This window comes from Schistosoma mansoni, chromosome 6 (assembly GCF_000237925.1).
Source record: "Schistosoma mansoni strain Puerto Rico chromosome 6, complete genome".
NCBI lineage: Eukaryota > Metazoa > Platyhelminthes > Trematoda > Strigeidida > Schistosomatidae > Schistosoma > Schistosoma mansoni.
In genome coordinates, this window is record NC_031500.1 from 18875735 (window position 1) to 18900033 (window position 24299).

The window sequence follows — 24299 nt, forward strand, 5'->3', positions numbered from 1 at the left end:
CGATGGCGTTTGAAGCGAACAGTACCGGATTCGAGTCCCAGAGTGAACATCAACTCTGAGATGCAGGTACATCTAGCTGACGAATCCCAAATAGGATGAAACGCGCATCCTGGATTCCACTGCTAGCCAATATCCATCTTTGCTTATAATGCTTGTAAATTAAGGCTATATCGAAGCAGTCCGCACATGATGCGCATATGTCAATAAGAGACTGGTCAATTGCAGTCTTAAACATCAATGGGAAGATTCAAACAAACAATACGGAGTGACTATCCCCTTTTTTACGCTATATCGCCTGTCTGAGTGTTTCATGCTAACTTGGAAGTGATTATCTATCAGTTCACAAACATTAATTTAATAGGCAACAGTGTAGATCACTTTCCTTAGTCACAATATCTAGACAATTTGTGAATCCTTATTTTGCAGGTCATTTCCGAAATGAAAAATGGTCAAACTGAAGAGAAGTTGGATAAAAATCTGAAGAACATAGGTCAGCTTTGAGGTCAGTTTGAGTTCTTGAGGTACTTAACGTGTTTTTTTTGAATGGGTGACGATTCAATTGATGAAGTTACAAAGCTATACACTGACTGGAATACCGTTTTACATCAAGAACGATATGAAACGTAAAAAATCGTAACAATTTATTTATTATTATTTAAACACATAAATGTTGGTACAAAGGGGTACCAGATATATACCCGCCGCACAAATCTCATTTGATTTGTGTGAGGGTTGTAATACTGCCCGGATGCCCAAACTGAAGCAGTGGTTTTCTTAAGGGGCCACACCCGGAACCTTTGACCTAAACGTCTAATCCACAAGGCAGTGGAGCATCGTAAGGAGATGTAGTCCCATGGTAGTCGGTGACCAACGATTGGTTCATACGCCATTTGCTCCTTCAGGATACTGGAGCCCATGTGCATTATTGGTTTGGAATCAGGGTTTTCCAACTCCTTTAGGTGAACTCACCGTGTCCACCAACCCAGTCAAAGCGCCGGACATTCGTCCTCTCAATTTCGTAAACAACACCCGTGGTACGAGAAGGCAGTGAGTAGGACTTCCCTGTCAGAGGCTATATACGCATGGCCATGTGAGAGCATTTCGAAAGGGAGAGCAGACTCACCCCATTTATTTCCATAAGTAAGACTAATCATGAAAAGAAATACGGTTCAAAGGAGATGGGATTTTTATCATTATTTAAGCAAATACTAATTATGGAAGTATTTAATAGTCCAATTGAGATCCACTCCTAAACATCCATATATATATATATATATATATATATATATATACTGATTACTCACATTTCATCAATCAAACCATGATAATTGATAAAATACAAAAGAGAATTATCATTGAATCGGTAATTTGTCAATCCATTCCCAACAGCAATGGCCTACAATTCAAGAAAAAAAAAGACGGAACAGTTCAAGATGTACATCAACGAACTGTTGAACTGAAATTAGAACATAATTTTCATGAATATATGTATTCATCCTATATCGAACTCTTTCAAATTCCAGTATACCTTCATACATACAGTTTTTATTTCGTCTTCTGGAACCACGTTCTGAATGCTTAGTGCTTCTCACTATCATTACTGCTACGATTACTTCGACTTGTTAGTTTCATCTCATCATCTCAATGTGGGGTACCAACCTGGCGTAATGAACAAAATGTGTGACAGGCTCTATATGTTAATTATGACTGACGGGTTATACTATTCTCAAATACATAGATTTGATTTTCTACTCAATAGCTTTGTCTACTGAAATTTGGCTACAGTTAGGATTCGGGGATAGGCTTCATGTGAAAGACGAATAATTAGTCAGATCACACAGACGAATTTCATAAGGCGGGTAATTACTTAAGTTAGTGTTGTCTGACAGAGTACGTTTTCTGAACACAAATTTAGGTGAATAGTAGTTTTGTATATTTGATCAGTTCTGAGGTAGTTTTTCTTCAGCTTAATACAAAAAGATATATCGCTGAAAATTGTAGAAACGATTCTTTGAGGACACTGAAACTCATATATACAACTAGATTGAAATTGGGGTTTATCAACCTTTCTAGACGAATCATCTGTCAGCCAACGTCTAGCATTGCTGAAATTAACTCATGTGTTCTCGTTGTCACATAAACATCTTGTTTGGACAATTGGACAGTGTGATAAAGTGTTATATAAGAGTGTTTTCATGTAGATTGATCAGAGGAATTCAGGGGGTATTCCTGGTCTTAATTATAAACTCATCACACCAATAATATGATGAACACTCTTAACAAGCATGGCTAATTCTCACCAGGACTCAGCATCGACTATTCTAGGTAAGTAATATTGAAAAACATGATAAGTAATTGGATAAACGTTTAAGAAAACCATCGGGAGAAGATGGTCATGCAGCTTCGTGGATTGGTTCAAGTCAGACTTGTACATGGTTGGATCCCGGTTCAGTGGTCTAGAGGTTAAGCATCTGCTTATCAGATCGAAGATCTTGGGTTCGATTCCCAGTTTTTCAGTCGTGTGTGAACTGCAGAGGAGTCTCATACTAAAACAAAACGCACGTCCAGTGGTTCCAGGTTCTCAATGGTTGACTAACTTATATCGATTCATGAAATCAAGAAAAACTGTTTGCTGGTTTTCTGGAGAATAATGATAACTACGTTCCTCTTTTTTAAGAAAAAAAACTGTTTAACTATACCTGAAAGTCAAATCTTGTTGAATTCAAAAGAAGTAGACTTAATGTTGGCACGTAAACACCGGCATAACTCTCACCAGTAACAAATAGACGACGTCCTTCATATTCAGGGAATTTTTCCAGGAAATGAAGCAATGCATGATAATTGTCTGAAGCAGTCTATTTTTTAACATGAAAATTCAACGGAAGAGAATTCGATTATAATAACACAAAAATTATATGCATAAATGAAAAACACCTCAAACTTTCAAGCACAAGTTAATAGATGACAAAGGACACTTATTATGTTAAGTAGTTGTAGGTCACATTCTACTTCGGTTATGACTGACTAGGTGATTATAAGTGAACGGTAAGAAGCTCTCCTTGGTCTACGTTTTGTGCTAGTTGGTACACGTTAGTAAAATTATAGGATTTTCTTTATGAGATTGGAAAATGAGTGATTATTTGGAACCGAAATACTCGAAATCTCATTACAACATCAGCATACTGAATGCATTTAGGGGCTTTTGATAAAGATGTGTAAGACGATTCATGAATGAGTGGCGACCTGATAACTTTTATCCTATCCCACCACCACCATACACGCACGCACCTGATTAGAATAATAATTGTGATACGGTGACTAGAATGTCATGTATCAACAAACAGATGAAATAGTTTTGTGTAAAGTTTGATAGTACTACTTATTTACCTAGACATCTCTGTATATGAATAATACCAGAAAAACAATTGCAACAGAAAAATGTGAATTCATTATATTTCGTGGTTTTTCATCATCTTACTTACTTACGTCTGTTACCCCTCTAGAAGGGGTTCTTCCTAATTATTTTCAACTAATATTGATTCTTCTGATGTCTGCTTCCAACTCTCGACATAGTGTTTTCATCAGCCTTTCTCTTTTCCACTTCATTTCACGATTCCAAGTTAGAACTCGTCTCATGATGAAGTTTGATGATTTCCTCAACATATGTCCTATCCATTTCCGATGTCATTTACCGATTTCCTCCTCAGCCGGAAACTGGTGTGTTCTCTCCCACAGTAGGCTGTTGCTGATGGTATCCGTTCGAAGGATATTGAGTATCTTGAGTAGACAACTGTTTATAAATAATTGAACCTTTTTGATGATGGTAGTAGTAGTTTTCCACGTTTCAATTTTTGTTTGTTTGACATGTCGTCAGTCATGCTGGTGGATTAGCAACCTTCAACACACTCACCATTTTACATGTACATACCAAATCACACACATTGGAACAATAGACAGCAAAGTATATATCCACATTTTCGGAACACGTTTCCAAAACACTTAAGACTGAGAGGCGCATAGGCTCTAAAGAATGGGAGAACTCGGCATTTACTTGATGCCGGGTATACTATTGACATTCTACAAGCCTCCAAAATTGGTAACAGATAAAACAACGCAGTGTCTCTTCCGTTTGTCGAAGTAATAGCAATAAATAAACTCAAACCTGATTTATATATTCAAAAAGAGACACTAATAAACTTATCACTACCTTCGTAAACTATTTCTGTCATTAGGGTTTATTTTGTTGTGTTCTTCACTCAACTAATTCTTATTTCCGGTACACCAAAACTATCCCTTCACTCATATGTCTTCATTCACTTGATTCTCTTAACTTATGTAAACCTTTCAAATTCTCTTCAATTATTACGTAACCCATCTTATCGATTTCTAATTCCTGTAAGCTTATGTAAACCCTTCACAACCTAAATTTATCAAACAATCCATCGCATCTGTCTATGGACCTTATTTAATTGATGCATCACTCATCCCTCTGTTTTTGAATCCCATCTTCAAATGGCCTCGAAACTGTTCCTGCACATGCATATATACATATAAAGTCATTGTTGATAGCCCTTTTATTCTAATTCTCTTCATCATTGGTGTCGATTGTTTCACATTATATCATACTTCAATGTTACTTTCCAATACATATATGGCTGTAAGAAGCTGATGAGAAACTACAATATATAGTGAATTCATATTATCCTATTTCAATTGTTGTTCTGGCATTATTCTAATTCATAAAGGTAATAGATTGAATGAAACTCCTCTGTATACTTCAAATAGAATACAAAACTTCTTCTTTAAATACCTCATGAATCCATAACCAATATTCATGATCAATTTGGTTAGCTTAATATCATTATCACTAATTGTATTAAATAATACATTGATTTAGTCTATTGTCTTGGATAAGTTATACTTGGCAAACAGTTGAAAAGCTACTGACAAATCAGTGTGAAAGTAGAGCTTGCCAACAAAGAAATAAACGACACACACACACATGCAGTGTTTGGTATGAATTTCAAACCTATTCGGACTATGAAGAAATATTTGTGTTTAGTTGGCTAAATCACATGCGATAAATGATGTCAACATGTAAATCACAAGGAAATAATTGGTTCAAGTGAACTAATGGATGGATGGTTGAATGAATTCATCGCATCACTTCTCCAACTTAAAAAAAATCAACAGTGAAAAGTACAATAATGAAAGCAATACATTAGAACCATCTGTTACAACAACATAGTGCTTACTCGATCATCATCCCATAATTGAGAAGAATCAGAAGAATAAGAGAATCCTACACCAGCTGGTGCCTCTAGGTATAAAACATTAGCAACCTAAAGAAAAACAAAATAATGTCAACTAAACAGTTTTAGTTTATATGAGAAAATTGATGTAGTTGATCTTTACTCAACATAATATACATTTACAAGCAGTAATAATATGTCACTGACAATTGGACTGAGCCATGCTGGTAGGTGTAGACTACTTGTTTGGGATTCGCGAGATGATAGCAACCGATGGTTAGAGACCTTGAATGACATGGCTCAAAATCGTTTTTAATGGTGAAGGTGCATCCACTCCTCGTGCTCTACAGAATTCTAATCATCTGAATTCTTTATGTCTCTATCTTTTTTCTCTCTCGAAATTTATTTCATTGGATTATACTCCTTCAATAACATCTTCAAACCATAATCTTTCACATAATGCTTATACTCTAACTACTTCTACCACTATAGGATTTGAATCGACAACTTCATCTCTGTGCTAATGTGGTATGGCAACTCGAACTGATGTACGTACGTACGAAGTTCTACGTTGTGACTGACTGACTGACTGAATAATATGTTCACTATTTGTTGTGATAATCTTGAATTATGCACAAGATAACCAGAAAAGAAGAAAGCGGTGTGCAAATGAGGATTATCATGAATATACTTAGGTGATAATCTCAAGTTTTAGGATACATCGTGAAGCTGTGAAGTGTATCACATTACTGAAAATATAAAACAATTAGTAGTTACTGTCCCAATTATTTGAGCAACACTAGTTTAACCATCATGCATATAATACGCACACTGATGTGCATGAATATTCGTCAATATTAGAGTGAACAGTTTGACAAAAATTGGGCGCCGAGCAGAAGGAAATCATTATATATGAAAATTATATTTGAAGTAATCTCGGAGATTGAAATTTAAATAATTCCAACGTTTCGTCTAGTAAACTTGTCTGAACTTCTTCAGGGCAATAATCGAAATGAAGATCATCAAAAATATAGATATGGAGTTTATCAGAAGGGGTTTTGTGGAGATTTCAGTAATTTTGTAGTTGAAGTCATGAGTCAATTGAAGCTAGACCACCATGGAAAACCTGGAAGCACTGGACAGCCGTTTCGTCCTATTGTGGGACTCCTCAGTGGCAGTGCGCATCCACGATCTCGCCTCACGAGATTCGAACCCAGGATCTATTGGTCTCGCGCGAGAGCGCTTAACGACTGGATCACTGAGCCGGCATCCAACAGTGTTGTTATGTCTAACTTCAACCAATCTACGAAGTTGAGCAACCATTCACCAATGTCTTCAGTGAGTTGATATCTTTCAAAAGACCTGGTTGAACTCCAGTGGTCATTGCTACTCACTAGAACTCCAGAAAATATCTCTTGAAGTCAGTCACTAGTGAGCATATGATTATTATCAGAAGGGGTTTAGTGGAGATTTCAGTAATTTTATAGTTGAAACCATGAGTTAATTGAAGTTAGATCATCATGGAAAACCTGGACAGCCTTTTCGTCCTATTGTGTTACTTCTAAGCAGTTCAAATCTCGAGAGGCGGGATCGTAGACGTGCACTGCTAAGGAGTCCCACAATAAGACGAAACGGCCTTCCAGTGCTTCCAGGTTTTTCATGGTGATCTAGCTTCAATTGACTCATGATTTCAACTATATATTATATGGAGTTAAACAATCCAAACAAATCCATCTTGTGATAATCCAGTCACATTAAGATTCTGACCTTAATAAATAGAATAACGTTAATGAATTGATAAGTCAATTAAAGCTAGGCCACCACGGGGGAAACATGGTTTTCTACAAAACCCCTTTCTGATAAGAATAACAAGGTCAGTTAAATGCAAATCAAGTTCACAAAGTTCACAGTGTGAAAATAAGTGACTGAATAAATTGTGTGTGTGTGTATGTGTAAGAGTGAGTTATCAATAGTTGATATTAGATGTTAAATTTGTTATAATATGAAGTAAAAATAAAAGTACAAGTTAAAGGTTGAAAAATTGTTTATGAATCATTGATGTACGGGGCGAACACGAACAGCCTAAATAGAAGGGATGGTATTCAATTAGCTTTCTTTCTGTCGAGGTTATAGTAGGTCTCACTGTACCGTGAACTATCCATTTATGTATGTATTTAATGGGATAGCCATTTGCCATTCATGTTTTGTTTAGCAACCTAACATCATTATCAATAGTGTCGTTTGTGCAAATACGGTCAAGCCTGTTAAATAGGCTCTTATCAAACTCTGTTTGCATTGCACAGAACAATAACTATAATAACTAAGGTATTGGCCTGTCCACGTTGGTTTTATAAAAGTAGATCGTTTGATTGAGCCATCATCTTATTCACTTAGAAGTATATCTAGGATGGGAAAGTGGTAGTCCTTCTCCTCTTCGCATTAGAAACTGATGCGGTTTTGGAGAGTGTTAAGTTTATTCAACAAACAGTTCATATCCTCCTTTCTTTCACAGACAAATAAGATATCCTCCACATATCTCTTATAAAGTGACATGTTTTCCATTAAGGCCTTCAGCCAGATTTTCACCATGTGCCATGGACACATCTGCTAATAATAGTCCGAACGGACTATCCATAGCAATCCCATTGGCCTGGCGAAAGTATTCACCTTCAGATGTGAATTAGACTTTTTCAGTATATAATAGTAGTAAATCTTTAAGAATTTTTAGAGGGATAGGGAATTTAAGGTTGTTTAAAGATATGTAGTCACATAATATATCAATAGTCATTTTCAAAGATACATTTATGAATAAGGAATTCACATCAAATGAACACATCGTGATTCCTTTGATATGAATATCATCTAAATGATCGTTAGAACATGGCTTAATCAAACAATCCATTTTTAGAACTACATATATAAGCGAACCTATAGATTATTATTAATATACGATTTGCCGTCCTTAAGTTATGCAAAGTCTATTAATTACAGTCTCCCACATTCACAGACACTTCTGGCTAGATTTTGTACTTACTTACTTACACCTGTTACCCCCTATGGAGCTATCTTCTAACGATCATTTAGGTGATATTTATATCAAGGGAATCACAATGTGTTCATTTGATGTGAATCCCTTGTTCACAAATGTACCTTTGAAAAAGACTATTGATATATTATGTGATTACATATCTTTAAACAACTTTAAATTCCCTGTACCTCTATACGCAAATGATATGAGTTGGGAAATGGAAATAAATGATGAGTAAGAGTAATGTTTGAGATTCAGAATGCAGTAGAGACGATGTGGTCGATTTTAAGTCGATTCGTCAGGAACAGATGGAACCATAAATTACATAACTTATTTCATACATTCAAGACATTGAACTAAGAATATATGACACAAAAATCTGAAAAAAAATACATATACTCGATTTCGTTAAATATATCATTCATGCTGAAGCAATTCTTATCACAACTTTATGCAATCTGTTTTCGTCTGGCCAGTAAATGTATCATTTCAATCCTATATGACACATGCTACTAACTTAGACAACCAAACAGACTTTAAATTCACTTAGTATTGTTTGTTTGAATCTTACCATTGATGTTTAGGACTGCAACTAGTCAGTCTCTTATTGGCCATATGTGCATACTGTACGTATTACATCGACCTAAAGGCCTGATCCACAAGGCAATAGACCATCGTAAGGAGATGTCGTCCCATAGCAGCCGGTGACCAATGATTCATTCATACGCCATTTGTTCGCTCACGATACTGGAGCCCATGTACACCATTGGTTTGGATTCAGGGTTTTCCAACTCCTCTAGATGAACTTTCCGTGTCTATTAACCCGGTTAAAGCACCGGACATTCGCTTTTCGTTCTCTCAATTTCGTAAACAACACCCATGGTACGAGAAGGCAGTGAGTAGGACTTCCCTGGCAGAGACTATATACGCGTGGCCATGTTTGAGCATTTCGAGATGGAGAGCGGACTCTCCCCACTCTCGGCCGTACCAGGGCATTTGGGGACAGTTAGGCAGACATATACAATCATATACACCCTTGAGACATGAATATTAGGAAGTCAATCGTAAGGAGGTATAGACGAATTAATAAGAATTAAAATAAGTTTATGTGGTATAAGTTAGTTTATAGGCTTAACTAGTTTCACGTACATAAATTTGTCTATATTTTAGGATTCTATAAAATATTACAGTGATTTCATGACCTGGAACCATATCTTGATCTAAACATTGAAGATTTTGCAGCTCTACTTCAGTTAGTACCGCAAAAATCGAAACAAAAGAATTCATTCCAAATATAGCATAAACCCGAGGAGGGACGTGAAAAACACATTGAATGGGTTACATAACACATAGGCAGTTATCTCAAAAATGAAATCCTTCAGTACATGATATTCTGATAATAGGTGCATCTTATAGTTGTAGAGGAGCAAAGACAGAGCTGATAAGCACTTTGATAGTTGTTCTCATGAGTAAACCAACTGGACTGATCAACAAAAGTGATCAAGATACTTTTGTAGAAAAGATTTAGGGTATATTGTGAATATCAAACTAATCAATAAAAAATACAATTGACCTACTTTATTCCAGGAGTATGGATTTTCCACGAGACGAGGTCCTTCTTGGAGCTGAAAACACAAGTACAGAAACGGAAAGGATAAAACAGGTCACTGATGAAAGAAAGGTGAGGAGTTCTACGTTAAATGGTAGCATAGGTGAAATATTCATATAGCAATGTGACAGTCAGTCAGTCAGCTACAACGTAGGACCAGGCACATTTATGCATCGGTCCAAGTTGCCATACCTCGTTAGCACAACAAGATCAACACCAGATTCATAGAAATAGTTAATTTAGTGGTAATAGTATATAAAAGATAGGTTGTATATAAGGATATAGTATAGGAAGGAAGAAAGTTATGAAGCAATTTTAATCTCAAGGTTTAAGGGAAGATAAAGAGTGTATACACCTTCGCCATTGTGATCGATTCTGAGCCATGTCACCTAGGGTCTCCAACCATTGGTTACGATAGTCACGTGGGCCCCAACCAAGTAGTCTGCATCTGCCAACATGGCTCAGACTAGAAGTTAGTGACTTCAAGTGAATTCAATGTGACAACTAACAACGTCTACGAAATGCAGAAATGAAAATTAAATCATCCTTGATCATGATTATAAACTGACTAATTGCTCCACTAGGAACCATCCTATCCTTTCAAAACTAGGTGTACAACATAGACTGACGGCTAATTATGATAAAAATAGCGGTCTTCAAATTTGCTGTCAACATTTTTTTTTCTATCATCTATGTGAACTTAGAGTTGAAAAGAATCTACGTACAATGGACTCGAGTTAACTTTAAGATCAGAAATCAATGACCAGACTTTCATTGAAATTACCACATTTAACAAAAATGGAGATCGTACATGTTGAAGTCAAATGTTTGAAAGCTTTTTACAGGCTTTATTAACCTAGAACCTTAGGTAACAATTCAGACAAACGCCTGATCAACCATTTTCAGACTACAAAAACACCTTACAGAAAGTGATCACAACAGTACTTTCGGAGTTATTCATTATACATGCACTTGATAGATCATCCAAGATTCTACATAAACTTCACAAAATTGCAGAATGAGTCTTACTTTTTAGACTGAATATGAATCAGAACAGTTAGTGTGAAATGTGTACAGCTTAAAGTGTTTTGTTGACGAAGTAGTGAATCATGGAATTCTAAACATGTTTTATCATTCAAAACCTGCGTCTACGAGCTATTTCACTGACTTGGATTAAACTCATGTTATAGGACTAACAAGGTAAACAGTCGGAAGGAACTAAAAAACAGAGGGCACGTCACTCACTTGCATCGTGTAAGTAATTTGTGATGTAGACGTAGGGCAACCGTGAACTTGTCAAGAGTCCTCGGCTGTCATAGATCTATTTATAACAGATGGTGGAATAAATTACGTACAGATTTTCTGAGGAGAGATGACTTGCTTTCGTTTAGTAACTTTGCTATTGAAAGCACGACTACAGGTAACTGACTTTACCACCTATATATGTAGAAACGATGTCAGTTGACAGGGAAACTAATTGTCATGAGATTCCTTCAACTGTAATACCTTCCACAAGCTGTACCAATGAAAGGCTTCTGGAAGATAATGGTATGTGTTTGAAGTTCATACGTTAATAGATTTCTTATAGGATGTTCTACCGTCGATTTGCCCTGCCACAAGCCCTTACATCGTAAAGAGAAGATCAACATGATATTAATGAATTTAATGACATCAACCTCTCTGAGTATCCGAGATGCAAACAGGATTCTGAATGACTTTCGCCTTCTCCTACCAGACTTGCCGACCAGCATTAGAAGTCTCTTGAAGACGTGCACAAGTGTACAACCAAAGTCCATCAGCAGTGGGGTTTACTACCATCTCGGATTGAAGACTAACCTGCTAAGATATGTTGAACGTTGGTTGTGTAGTTGTGATTTCGACACTTTAGAATTGTATATTAATATAGATGGGCTTTCTATGTCAAGGAGCTCAAGTCAACATTTGTGGCCTGTATTAGGACGGATCGTTGCCTCTAGACTTAGTGATGTCTTCATGATAGGGATCTACGGAGGGAATACTAAGCCGGCACAATTCAACGAAATTTCTGCCGACACTATTTCTGAAATAAAAGAAATGACTGAAATGGGTCTACTTAGTGTTAGGTTCAACAAATACATAGCTATTCAGTTAACTGCGGTAATATGTGATGCACCTGCTCGTTCTGATGTTAGATACACTGTTAATCACAACGGAAAGGCAGGTTGCGACCGGTGTGTTGTAAATGGTAGACGACTTGATGGAAAGATGACTTTCCCAAACGGTGAATATACGGTAAAAACTGACGACAGTTTCCGGAATCAGACACAATCTACTCACCATCAAAGACATTCTATATTCGAAAGTCTTCCGATAGACATGATCTCAACCTTCCCCTTAGGTCCCATGCACATGGTTTACTTAGGTGTCACAAAGAAACTTGTGACTCTCTGGATAGGATTAGGACACAAGAGGCTAAAGAACGTAAACTCATGTGTAATTAGGACTATAAATAAGTTGATATCTAGGTGCGTGGAAAGTACTCCCTCTGACTTTCAGCGTAAATGTCGAACACTAGACTACGTATCGGTATGGAAGGCGTCCGAGTGTAGGTTGTTTCTTCTATACTTAGGCCCGGTTATTCTTCAAAGTATTCTGCCTGAACCTTTGTATCTAAATTTTAAACGTCTTGCTTTGTCCATTTACTTGCTTGCACATCCTAAGTTTTATATTAGGGTGATAGAATCTGTCAGGATGGATTTAAGAAATTTTCTAAGAGAATATGAATGGTGTTACGGATGTGAAAACTTAGTTTATAATGTGCACTCGCTACAGCATCTTCCTGACGATGTTCTGGCACATGGACCGTTAGATAGCTACTCAGCATTTCCATTCGAGTCTTATATGAGACAAATTAAGAAATCTGTACACAGTGGGTATTCCGTTGCTAAGCAAGCAGCTCAGCGTTACGCGGAACAAATGTCTTTCTGCGATAGGCTCCAGGTTGACATATCGACTCATGATAACCCGGTGATAGATAAGGCTGACTCACGTAAGCAAGTAATAATGTTTAGGAATAGTAAAATAAATTCATTTAAGCCTGATAATGTTGTAGTAGTCAACGGAAAGCCGGGATTAATAACTGATATTCAAGAGAGTGGACTCTTAAAATTCAGGCAATTCACAGACCCACAAAATTACATTGAAGATCCATTACCTTCCACTGACATAGGAATATTTAAATGCTCCGTAGTTAGCAGCGATTACAGTTGGGTTTCGATTCATGATGTTGACTGTAAATGTATGTCTATAAATTGTGTTAATCATTTGGTTATTGTCCCTTTGTTACACACTGTTATATGATTGTATTTCCTTTAATTTCCTGTTATGTAATATTTAGTCTCCCAACAATAAGTACGTAATCGTTAACGCACCAAGCAAAAGTAAGTTGGTGATTGCAACCGGACATTAGGTTATTGGAGAAAAACTATGTCTGTATCCAAGGGAGAACATTGATCTTCATCTGCAAAACAATGACCTACCTCAAGGAAATTGGTCTATGTTCAAGTGCAGTGTTGTCCACAAATGCGGTTAGTTACAAACATGCAAACGATCGCTTCTTATAAATAGTCTCAAATCTGCCAATGATTTGTTGACATCGTTCCAAAAATGCTATGTTACTAATAAGAACTCTTCGCCAGACGAAAATACGTTGCCGTTAAACACAGAGAAGCAAAAGGGGTCAGTTCAATAATTTTACTTAAATTTCGTAGAAGTGCACTGAAACGTAAAGAAGGTTTTCTTTACAATTCCGTGGACATGGATGTCGCAGAGATGCAGGCTGGGAATAGCCGCGTCCAATATCCAAAACTTCGGATGTTTGAGAAGGTTGCCTCTCCGATTGCGAAGTAAGTATCTTTAATTTGGACATGTCAATTAAGCAGTTCAACACAATCAGACACCTCGCCCTCCACGTCCGAGGATAAAAATCTAACGGCTGAGTAATTCATCCGTACGATAAAGTTCAATTTTTCAGATTTGAAAGAATGCATACGGTGCAGCTGAAAATATTGGCAAGCTTGAGTGAAATTAGTACAAATATAAAGCTCATGCTCTCAAAGTTCGCTGACCGCGAACATCCGCGTCAATTTGACTGTGGACTATACAGTCAACAGTTCCCTTTGTCATCTGAAGAGGAACTGGGAACTTTGGACGCTTGTCTTGAGCAAAAAGACGTGAGGGATAGATTTGTAAGCACACAACATGAATTTTATCATTTATTCCTATCACAGATGGCCATGTTGACGCGTTTAATGGGTGATGATCATAAAACCTCCGTGCGATATCTTCTGTCCTACATCATGATACCTGAAGTTGCCATTAATTTCACGCTACTTGGTACTTCATCAAAACGAGCGCTTCAGAAGTGCTGGTTTTATGGCTGCGTACGAAGTAAGATAAATAAGGTTTTTAAACTTCAGGTGCACTCACTAAACGATTCCTGTCGTCATCTGTCAACGAGAAAGACCTTGCGAAACTGTATGACATGGCTATGCAAAGTTATTTTCACGACATAAGAGACAAAGTACAGAAGCGTCATCGACGGAAGAAAGAACACGTACGTACGACTTTAAAGTGATTATTGTTTTCGCCTTATCTGTAGGTAGAGTCTTCCGTGTTCAAGGATATAACCGTAAGTTCAGCTTCAAGTACCTAGTTGTGCAAAACAAGTTTCCTAGATATAGTAACGTTTTTCTTGATTACATTTTAGAATTCACAAGAATTATTTGAGTCTCTATAGTCCAACAGGAGTGATGGAAAGAAACAATACGTGAGATGCCTGGTCCGTGACAATTGCAATTACATGATGAACATTGATGCTCTACCATCTGCAAACTGCTCATAACGTTGTACATTAATAAGCTTTTTGTTTTCAATGAAAATTTCGAACTTATACCATATTTTACGTACATTACATTATCCGTGTGCTGTGTTGTGAGAATGAAGGCGAACACAGAAGGCAGTTGGGGTAAATACAAAAGCGTTTTAAGAGTGGGCGCTAAATTACATTGGTGTGTATGTAGTCGAAAAGTAGACAATGTAGCGGATATTTAGGGTAAAAATCGGCAAATCGTCTTATATTTCGGGTAAAAATCGGCAAATCGTCTTATATTTCAGGTAAAAATCGGCAATTTAGCGACATTTGGAAAACAGAGCAACATATAGGGGGAAATTCTGCTTTATTTCCTTCGGACAGGCGAAAAAGCAGACATTTTGGCGCATATCCGCTTTATCTTCCCCTTATTTTCCAATGCTATTTCCCCTTTATTTCTCTTTGTTCGCCTTTATTTCCCCTTTATTGGTTGTTTAGCTATATATATATATATATGTTTGTGTTCTGAAATTTTGAACAAGAAACCATAACAGCTCCATTGTGAACCGCCGTAATTACCTAGACTGATTAGTCTTTTATCCTTACAAATGATGTTTCAATTAAGCAGTATCTTATAAACGAATTATAAAACCAACAGGATAACATTTGTACAATAACGGACTACAGCTAACAACAGTTGAAAATTTTTAAAGAAAATCCAGGGTATACATTACCGTTGTACTTTTAGACAGGATATGTGAAAAGTTCGTTACTATTTGTCTACTAAGAAGGCAGCACATTGATATCAGGGTTGAATAATCTTACGAGGATTAAACAATACGTATGCTTAGCTCAGTGAATGTACTAACCCCATAACAATTAATCTACAATTGTTTCACCAGTTCTGAATTGACGGTATCAGCTATGTACTTGTTACGGGAATATTCAGAATTCATTTCGGGGTAGAAAATCGCACATATTCCTTGAGTTACTATAGTTAAGTGAGAAGGATGAACATGTTTTTTATTATTTAACAAGGAGTCGTGAGAGTCCGACAAAGGTAGAAAACCACTGAATTATTAGGCGGTTTCTATGATTTTCGAGATAATTACATTGAACGTTAACCGAACTATAGAACTCTAACATAAAAACTCACGAGGTAAGGACCATTCTCAGTAAGTAAACCTTCCAAAGAAGAGCATCCTGGTCCGCCGTTCAACCATACAATTAAGGGAGCTGACTCAGGTGACGAAGTAGCTTCGACAAGCCAGTAATGAATATGGATTTTATCAGATGACCCACGAAGATATCCAGAGTACTGCTTGAAATTCAGTTGTGGCCAAGCGCCTGGTAAATACAGAATTTCATCCGAATCTCTTGGTCTGTTTTTACTACCTAAACATGGGCAGAAACTACCCAACAAAACTGAAAGTGTTAAGATGACCACAGACATCGGTGGCAGATAGATGCAAACACGGCGCACTTTACGGTGATACGCGGAATCCAGTCATACGAAGTTTCAGTTTTTAGATTTTCAACATCCAATCTGTCTTTAATCGCAAGGGTAAAAACAGTGTTTCTTTACATTTGCTGTGCAGTCACCACCCATGGTTTAGTAATATTTAAAAATAAATATCCAGGAATTTCTAGACTTCTGCTGGTGCAAATCAAAGTCTTTCTGTAGGTCACTGACTGAAAGTATTCGGTTTTAGCATGGAATGGACAGAAGGCCAAATGACTTTCGTTAGTCCTGGCAATGATGGTTTCATTGGCCAACTTCTCTTTGAAAGCATAGACAGAGTGAGCTCCAATTACGTGTTGTGCGCGCCCTGTACGAACGGGAAGTTTAGTCCTAGAGTGATTTGCATGTCTCAATTTTCTGATGTGTCCTTACGCAACAGAAGTGCTATTTTTGACTCAAATAATCTGGCCTGGGCATAAATTTTGACAGATTACTTTTCGTTTTGAGTTTCACACAAATTAATTGTTGACTGTGGTTTCGCCCCAGCTTACCATTCGGTTTTTTTCAGTTTTCCACGTTAAGTCTGGTTTAAGTGTATCCTAAACTTGTGTGGGACCCATTTTTATCCGTTTTATCTGTTTTTGGTGCAACGGTCTCTGTTTTACGGTGGGCTTTTAATAGAATCTGAAGCCCATCAACGTTGATGATCTATGTCGAATTACTGGAGGCCTACTCGAGTTAGACGGGAACGGTGTAACGAACAAGCTAACTTCGAAGTCACACCTCGCGACCAGCACCTTACGTGGATCGCCCTATCGATGCATCAAGGGACCACGGATGCTCTGAAGACTGTACAACAAAACGGACGTTATTACAGGAATATATTAGTTAAAGTAGGTACAAGCGAAAGTAGAACCAGTGCCGCATGGGCCAGTCCATGGCGTATGATTAACTGATGGGCCTTGATAGCCCTTGACCTTGACGGGGATCGATGACCTGTTCGATATTCAGTGACCCAACTGCCGGATGATTTGGCTAGGGTTCAGTGACATTTCACTGGCCTTACAGATCTATTAAGCAATTTACATTACCATAGTCATGAAGAATTCATTCTGGCTACCCGGTCGCCTATTTGCTGTTACCTCTGGCATGCATTGTGACAAATGAAAAGGTTGGTTTCCAAGAAGCGTGCACAGATCTTACAGTAACTGTTGACAGCAGATTTAGTAAGTCGGATAGTAGGTGGGTATGTGGCAACGTGAATGCTGAGGTTTCGCTGAACAACATCATTCTCTTGACTGGTCTGTGGAAAAAGTTGCCAGCAAACCTGAAAAAAGGCAGTCATAATACAGGTAAACAAACAAACGTGCACAGTGAGGACAACGCTAGTATAGGCGAAGCATGCAATGACACTGAGGATATGCTGGAGCTCAGCACCATCATAACATCGACGGTACTAGACTCCTCCAGCAAACTTGGGTCCCCCGGCACAGGATTTCTGAATGCAACGGTGGTCCCCAGAAATTATGTAGGTGATTAGAATCCTGTCAACAAAGTTGGGAAGAGTCGGGTGTCGCCGTCTAAGAAGCAGGACATTCCAGGTATTGTAACGAAATCAGCTGGTGATTTGGCCGTATAGTCTACCCCTAAGACTGTCCAACCGGTCAGCATAGAGCACAGGAATCTGAAACGCTCCAGCCACCAAACAACAAAATCATGAACCCGAATATGGTGATATTTTAACAGAAACACATAGGTAGTAATTTAATGCGAATACGAAACGCAATCTAACTGTCAAACAAAAAGTACCCCGTCCTCAAAGGACCCGAAAACCTGAAGAAATGATCCAGGTTTGAGATGATTCTCTCATAATGATGAACCTTAAAGACAGTTCCGACCTTCCCCTCAGCCTGAAGGACAAACATGACCGGAGGCTCTGGTAAGAGTTAAGCAGGAAGCTAGAACTTCCCAAAAAAGAGCTTTTGACATTCGTGCTGTGCATTCGGAGAAAAGAATCCAAGAGTCAAAATCACCCAAGACTGCTTAGTGTTACGCTCACTAAAGCTACCGTCGAAGAGGATATCTTGTCAGCTAGTCATTTACTGAAATCAGATAGGAATGCAAGAACACTGCCTGACTTACCTTATTCTGACCGCATCATCATAAAAAACATCCGTAAGGAATCTCGCCAGAAGTTTTTCCGTAGAAGAAATATCATTGTGCAAGGTGTCCTAGAAAACACGAACTCCAACAATCCAGACAATGATATTCTAGATTGGAAATTCTAAAAGCTATCCTTGAGGATCAAGAAAATATTGACTCAACAAGTGATACGATTAGCCAGGAATGACAGGTATTCTGGACACCAACTAGTGAAGATAACCTTACCATCCTCTCATATGACAGCTGCCACCCTCGAAGTATTTTGGCAAACAGAGGCCGGCTGCCAGCTGAATATCACGTACATTCGGACAGGCCACCTGATTCAAGGATCGAGCACAAAGGTATGTCGAAGCTGACTATTCCACTTGTGGACTGTCAAAATTATTTTAAAGAAAGTTAAATAAACAGGGGCTATCACCTCTGAAAATCCTGTGTAGGTTGGTTACTCGTCCATTCACATAAGGCTCATACAGATAAACAGGACGGAGAAGCTCATGCGTTTCAAATTGAAAGCATAAACTGCTTATAAATGAACTCTGTCAGTTTATCGAACAAACTGGATAGGTTGCATGAACTCAGTAATGGTAATAATACTCATCTGATTGGAATATCTGAAGCATGGATATCTTTTCAAATTACGGACCAGGAGCTAGCAATACTCGAGATGTCTCTGTTTAGCAACGACAGAAAAACAGGAATTGGGGGCTAAGTACCCTGTACCTGGGATCATACTTAGTAGCACACCAAGTGTACACTCAAACGTTTATCAATCTTGATGAATCTGTGTGGCTCTAAGTTAGATTGTCTACTACCACGAGGTTTGTAGCTGGAGTAATCTATATGAAGCCCACTGCTGACATCGAGTTTGACAATCGTATGCTGAAAGGATTACCCTACGCTACTTGCCTACAATACACTAATATTCTGGTTGTAGGAGACTTTAAACTTCCTAAAGTGAAGTTCGCTGAACATACATACATTGAAGATGACAATTATTAGTAATAATTATTACCATTATTTACTCTCAAATGACAGCTTGTTACATGAGGCATTCCAGTTTATAGGCAAGATCAAATTGGTACAGAAGTTACAATTTTCACTGCAGTAAATTGCTCAGCTGGGTTGATATTTTATAAGATATAAATGCAGATGGTTTTAATAAGAAACGTATTGTCAGCATCACAATCGGAGCGCTTTATGAAGGTTGCGTTGTGACGTGCAACTGACGGTCGAGAATAGATCCATGTGAAGTTGATGGCTTCTAGAAACGGCAACCTTATATCCCTCTGGAATGTCTGAGGTTTTAATAATGGCGCAGGACGAAGTAACCCGTTCCATATCTGTTTTCGGTGGCGTATTTCAAGAAGGCCGAAAATGGTGTGGGGAAAAGAAAGGACGAGAAGCAGAGCAGATAGTGTTCGTGGAGGAATAGTTAAGGTATAACTACTTAGTCTCTTTATCTGTTAATAAGGTACTTATTAAGAAAGAGCATTCTTATATGTTACAGGAAATAAGTGTAAACAAGTTATGAGTGAATAAGGAACTATATTAATGAAGGTGGCTCAGAAAGAAGCTTGAAAGTATGTGATTATAAGTAGTTATACAATATAGTGCTGAAAACAGTATTCTGGTACACAAATAGCTGTATCCCTTCTTTTTCGAAGCTATTTGAGCCCTTTTTTGGAGTTTATTGAGTGTGGAGTAGGCTTCACTTACAGCGAATTGTCTAGTTTGCTTGTGATTGGATTATTCGGTAGGAAGAGAAACCAATCTAGCGTTTTAAACAGGATTTAAAGAGGTATTTCACATAAATGAGTCAGCATTAATACCGTTGATTCGTGACATCCCACTTGACACAAGGAGCCTTAATTTAACATGATCTTGCCTACAGACACTGGTGGATTAATGTTATCTCCCCATCATCATGTTTGATTGTCAGTAACGCCACCCTCCCTCCTCTTATGATGTTAGACTCTTTTACGTTTGTGGTCAGTAATAATATTGCTTTAACCAAGGACCATAGTTGGAATACATTGTCTCTACAAGTTCCATATTACAAGCAAATCAGATGGTAAAAGCATTTGTATTATGGGTTAGATATCCATTTAATATATCACACTGCTATGAAGATAACTAATGGTATAAGCTAAAAGAGAAAGGTCAGATTATATGTGGTTAAGAAATGGTAAGAACTAATAACAAACCAAAAGATATGAAAGAGTAGAAGATTTTAAAATTTTCAGGGCAAGAAAAATAAAACATTGAGTAACTCACAAGAATTTAAAACATTTTGAGCTTATTTTGTCAGACCTTAGTTGATCAGCATACATAAGATTAGTGTATTATCTGTCTACTTGTAATAGAAAAATAAAAAGACATGACACTTGGGAAGAATAATGTGGTTTTAACCATTAGAGAGGTTCGGAATCTGAAAGTGAAGGTTAGGAGCAGAAGGCCATGAGTAATCATCAATGAATAGTGGGAGAGGTGCTGGAATGTGTTATTTAGTTTGATTATATTCATAATAATAACAATGGGGTTCGTTATGTTTTTGTTCCGTCTAGATATTAGGTGGTGTTACGGGAGAACTGAAGACATTTGGCTGATTAAAACCTTTTTACTGTACATCAATTTTACTGTGTTTTTTGGATGTGTTTGTTTTACTTAACCTTTGGACTTGTTTGTTTATATCATTCTTTTCGGACATTTTGGTTTCTTTTGTCATTGGTTTGGTATTTGGGAGTTTTTGCTCTGGGAACCTACAAAATTGAAGGCTTGTTTTGTAATTGTTATAATTATTGTTGTTAGAACGACTTTGGTCGATTATTTGTGAATTGCGAATAAACTTGGTATCTAATTTGGAGTTTTGGTTCTCTTGCCTACTTGGGTTCGTGATTTGCGAATATCGACGGCCAGTACTTCAATGGTTGGAACGTAATTGAACGTAACAGGTGGTCTATAATAAAGTGCCTCATTGATGGGCGGGAGTTCAAGGAATAAATGGTGAAGCTATTCTGAGTCTAGTAACAAGGTTATTAGCCTTTTAAATTTGGGAAAAATGTCACAGTTATGGAAAGGTATTGGCAGCCTGTTCCACAATGAACTATACCGCATTGTAAAAAACTTACAACGCATTTTTTTCGTGTTTTACGGTAAATAGTGTATATGCGTTGTTTCTTAGTCTGTAGGCTGGGTCATGGATCATAATTGGGCGGGAGATTGGTAATGAGATTCCACTTATTGATTTGTAGAGAAAGATTAGATTGTTCCTTAGCCTACGGTGCCATAAAGGTTTTAAAGAGAGGTGCTTACATCCACATCTGGGCGTAGCTGGAAAGGATTATCACTGATGTGTTGTATCACGGCCGTCGTGCTTTCTCGTAGCTCTTATAACGATGAAGAACAAGTACCAACAGATTGGAAAGAAAAGCTTTTGATCAAGATACCAAAGAAAGGCGATCTCAGCAAGTGTGACAACTAGAGGGGCATCACTCTTCTCTCAATACCAGGAAAAGTCTTCAACAGGGTGTTATTAAGCAGAATGAAGGACTCTGTAGACGCCCAACTTCGAAACCAACAGGCTAGATTCCGTAAGGATAGATCATGTACTGACCAAATCGCAACTCTAAGTATCATTGTGGAACAATCAATCGAATGGAATTCATCACTCTACATCAACGTCATCGACTATGAGAAGCATTTGATATCGTGGACAGGACGACACTATGGAGGCTTTTTCCACACTACGGTATGCCTGAGAAGATATCATACGGAATTCCAATGATGGATTAAACTGCTCGCCGACTCGTTTGTGGGAAAATATGTATTTACTATGTCGTAGGGCAGATTGAGCGAACGCTTCAGTTATGCGGTCGGGTGGAAACAGATTTAGCTGAACTCATGGAGTTTGTAAGCCTACTCATGTAAGAGTTTCGATCCATATTCATTGAAAAAGACGAAGGATCCATGAATTATCCTGGAAATTGGAGTGTCGTTCCAAAAATGAGTTGTGCTGCAGTGTGTCCAACGTCAGCTTCCACTGCATCGCGAGTACCGAGTAACAGGAGTGGAGGAACGCCAGCCCACTGCGAAGCGTTTGTGGCTTCAGGTGAAGCCCTTAACTGTTGGTGAACTCGTCCTACCGACATAATAGTTTGTGGATAGTAGGAGGTCATTCGGAATCGTGTGATTCCTAGTATTGTATTATAACAACCGTAAAAGTGCACATTCAAGCAAATGCAGTGATAGCGCTGATGGAATTACGTACTGTGAGCTGGATGGTTTGGTCGTGGAGCCTTCGTCTTTATTCTGAACGACCTCATCTCAATGTGTTGATAGTTGGAGGGCAGCCGAAGTTTACCACTCACCATTTGAGGAAGGAGCGGATCACTATTTAAGCGGCAACGTTCTTGGTAGGTACTGCTTTTGGCCATCGTATGGAACGGTCCACAGGCGTTAAGAGGTGAGAGTGTCCATTTGAATCTGGAAAGAGTCTTACCGAATCAAGATGAGCGTCGGAAGTCGTGCATGAGCCTAAGGAACATTCGTTTTGTCTAATCACTTCAGATTTATGGCTGCCTACACATGAGCTCGCCCGATCCCTCACGTCTTTGTTCATATCAGGAAAGCAAAATTTTTCTGAGATGAGCTTGATGGTTGCACGAACACCTGGATGATAGAATTTGTGCAACGTATTGAAGACATCACGTAGATAGTTTCGGCAAGACTGGACGATTCCCACGTGTAGATACGTCGCGTAGTAAAGTTCCCTTATTTTTTCCCATCTGTTTGATCAGTGGTTTCAGGGTTGTCGAGGATAACTCGTACTGAAAATCAGTGTCTACTTTTTTGAAGGTGGACGAGTTTGAGAAGGCAGATTCCTTGGAAATTGTAAAAGGGCGTCATAAGAGTCAAAATGTCTGCAACTACATTGTTCGCCTCAGGATTGTGTCACATATTTGAAGCAATTTGTGAAATGTAGTCTAGTACTTGTTGAAGACGAGCTCAGAGATAAAGTAAGAGGTCTATGGTAGATGAAAAAAGCGAATTCACAGCATTCAACAGAGTGTTGAAAATGCTATACGGCACAATACATAGCTTGGAGCTCCCTGTCGAAAGTGCTTCACCTCGATGCATTGTCTACCAACCGTCTCGAGAAGAATATGAAGGGTTGCCATGTGTGGTTAACCCATTGTTGTAAGACTCCTCGGACAGCTGAGTGGGACACCTATACTGCGGTACTTATGTGTGCTCTATTGTTCTGGTTCTCCAGCATGGTTGTTTTGGAGATGATTTCCTCAACCTGAGGAATGCTCTTCTCGTATTGTCGTCCAAATCGATGATTTTTGCATTATCATAAAGTTTGTCGGTTATGGGTGTCATTAGAAACGCGCTATTCCTTATGAACTATTGATAAGAGCTTGCCAGACTGTTTAACGTATGTAATTGCGTAACTTTGATCGTCTCTGGGTAGTCTAGAATGGCCAAAGCCTTGCTTTTTAGAGGTCGGTTACCTTGAGCATCGGTAGAATGTCCGATAAAATCTAGAGTGCCGGTTCCAATTTGGCAAATCTGAATGTTTACAGCGATGCCGTGATTTTGTGATCCATCGAAGACAAGGTCCAGCTGTCGGAGGTGAGATTCCCTATTTAGACTTTCGACCAATCAGTCATCTACATCTGGGTGTAGGAAGTTGATACCTCTAAATCGATGAATCTCTAAAAAGTATGTACTGCGTTTCTTATGCCGAAAGACATTTGCTCAAATTCGTATAGTCTGAAGGAAGTGGTGATAACCATTTTAAGAATGTCGTCTGCAGTCACAGAAATTCGTTCATATGCTCTAACCACAGCGATTCTCGAGAACACAGCTGTGACTTTCATGGTAGCTGTCAAATCGTGAATGTGAGGCAACGGGTAACGATAAGAAATGGTTTT

The 24299-nt window shown here is 38.2% G+C and overlaps 1 protein-coding gene across 1 annotated transcript in view; it reads right to left on the minus strand.

Annotated features, from left to right (window-relative positions):
* Smp_163970 (family S10 non-peptidase homologue (S10 family)) overlaps positions 1 to 16207 on the minus strand; it is a gene marked incomplete at its 3' end in the record, with an annotated part of 51150 nt that extends 34943 nt beyond the window's left edge. The window contains exons 1-4 of the mRNA XM_018798506.1: positions 15895 to 16207; positions 9858 to 9905; positions 5256 to 5342; positions 2700 to 2855 (exon numbers count right to left, since the gene is read on the minus strand). Coding sequence (XP_018653441.1) covers positions 2700 to 2855; positions 5256 to 5342; positions 9858 to 9905; positions 15895 to 16191 — 588 coding nt within the window. The 5' untranslated portion in view covers positions 16192 to 16207. The remainder of the gene's footprint in view (positions 1 to 2699; positions 2856 to 5255; positions 5343 to 9857; positions 9906 to 15894) is intronic.
* Between the last annotated feature and the right edge of the window lie 8092 nt (positions 16208 to 24299).